The 2,184-nt window shown below is 42.5% G+C and overlaps 1 protein-coding gene across 1 annotated transcript; it reads right to left on the minus strand.

Moving 5' to 3' along the window:
* Window positions 1-956: 956 nt before the first annotated feature.
* On the minus strand, window positions 957-1,964 carry LOC100278803 (uncharacterized). Its single transcript, NM_001151960.2, has one exon. The coding sequence runs from the start codon at window positions 1,890-1,892 to the stop codon at window positions 1,617-1,619; it is 276 nt and encodes a 91-aa protein (NP_001145432.1). The 5' UTR covers window positions 1,893-1,964; the 3' UTR covers window positions 957-1,616.
* Window positions 1,965-2,184: the final 220 nt, after the last annotated feature.

Below are 2,184 nucleotides of genomic sequence, written 5' to 3' on the forward strand. Positions count from 1 at the left end.
CAAAACAAATATGTAAACTAACATTTAATTATAAAAAGGACATGAACACTAATTTTCTTTATTTTATCCTTTAGGGACCACTAAATGATATATATAAATAATATGGATTCAATGTGATGAACGGATTAATCACGCTTACATTACTAGTTATGGACAAATTGAAACGTAAGTCTAATTATTAAATTGTGAGAAAATATAAATAATCTATTGATTATATTTAGTTTCAATTTAGGAACATATGACCTAAATCATTTGAAATGAATACTATATTCATTGGTATATTATTAACTATCATTTTAGTTATAACGGTGTGAGCACTTAATTAAGCCATTATTAGAAAAGTTATATGACATAATTCTATTGTAAATCATATTATTATGGGTACTTAAACATCTATAACGAACCTTATTAAATCAAAATCATGATGTCTATTAAAAAAATCATTTTAAAGTTATAAACAAATTATCTAATTCTTTAGTAAGAAACCTACATTTATCAACATACTATCAATTTCTTTATTAGAAAAATATAAGCGCCTAATTAAGTCATTTTTAATATTATTATAAATTCTACTCTTTATGTTTTCTTCTTTCTTTTCTAAATAGAATTTATACGTATAACTAAAAATTGTTTATTTAATTCCTTTAATATTAATATACTAAGAATTAATTGTACATTACTAAATAAGACTTTTAATAACATAATCATGGTTATTATGACATAAATAAATATCCTACTAATTCTAAGTAATTTAAGTGTTATATTTATGAATACATTTATCATGAGAAAATATATATTTTCATTTGACCGGACATACGTGGCTTAATCACTATTTCAATTTCTTATATCAATACTAACCAATTATCATTCCACACACACTAAAGCGAAATAAATATGTAAATGTTTTCTAGTTTGAAAATCACTTCGATAGTGAATAGTGACTGTACTCATTAAAATTATAAAATCATACACATATTAAAGCATTGTCGCGGGGTTCGATTTTGACTACACGTATAAAACAAAATCCCTACAATCATATACGAATCACCAAATCGCATCATCATAATATTACAACAATAACTCACAATAAATTCAAAACATGATTTAGAAAATAAATATTTCGGGTTGTCTTCGACCTTGGGATGAACGGATGACGGCGAACGGCGTGGGCACGGTTGCCGGGGTGCTGCTGCGCGCGCGTGGGCAGGGATTCCGGACGTGGTCGTTGGTGAGCGTTCTGACGGTGGGGTACAAGCTCCGGCGAGGAACAGCGAGCTCCGGCGACGACGTACGACGGCGAGCAACAGAGTGAGAGAGGGGCGAGCTTGGGTACGGGAAAATAGAGAGAGGCTCTGCTGTCTTTTATAGAGAAGAGAGAGAAGATGGAGAGTCAGCCAGAGAGACGCGTCGGCAGCATTATGGCACCATCAATGGCGACGTTACCAGAGAGAATAATGGGGAAAGGAAACGGATGTAGTAATGCTCCAGTAAATCGTGAGACGAACGGACTGCGGCACTTGCGCTTCGAGTCGCGCGGCGAGGATGTGCGCAGGGCGCGTCGGTCACGGTGAGGTGGACGCGCGGGGTCGGTCGAGTCACGGCTGGCGCGGCTGCTCCTAGTTTCGCGCGTCGAGGAAGGGCAAGGCGGTCAGCTTGGTTCGGCTCCCGGGGTTGCGCGCCTGGGGCTCGGCGGATGGCGGCGCGAGGCAGTCGCGCCTGGGCGTCGCGGGCGTGCAGGTGCAGGGGCACGGCAGCGGGTCCTGGCGGCTTCCTGGTGCGGTCGGACGCGGGTGGCCGGGTCGCGGCACCTGCGGGTGGGGCTGGGTGGCTGCGCAGCTCGGGGCTTGAGCTCGGGCGGCCGGGTCGGCTTCAAGGGCTGGGCGGCGCTGCATGGGAGAGAAGCAAGGGGAAGGAGGAGAGAGCGGCGGCTAGCAGGGAGAGGAAATTACGGTTGGAGATTTGATGGCTATTGAAGCTCAGAAACTGAAGAATTTAGAACCATGAATGACCGGAATAAATAGCCGGCGTACAGTATAGTGGGGAGGAAGGGGAAGAGCTAGGGCCAGGTATTAGTGCGGTTGGCGGCGTCTACCATAGAACTAAAACCGGGCAGGCGAGGCGGTGGGAGTGTGAGCTGGGCGCCATCGGCTGCGAACGGAAGAAGCAGAGAAAATAGTAGCCGAA

The sequence above is a fragment of the Zea mays genome, chromosome 8, assembly GCF_902167145.1.
Source record: "Zea mays cultivar B73 chromosome 8, Zm-B73-REFERENCE-NAM-5.0, whole genome shotgun sequence".
NCBI classification, from domain to species: Eukaryota; Viridiplantae; Streptophyta; class Magnoliopsida; order Poales; family Poaceae; genus Zea; species Zea mays.

Bases quoted from the DNA above. Each gene is read 5' to 3' on its own strand.
- LOC100278803 (NM_001151960.2), bottom strand. From the start codon at position 1,892: ATGCAGCGCCGCCCAGCCCTTGAAGCCGACCCGGCCGCCCGAGCTCAA.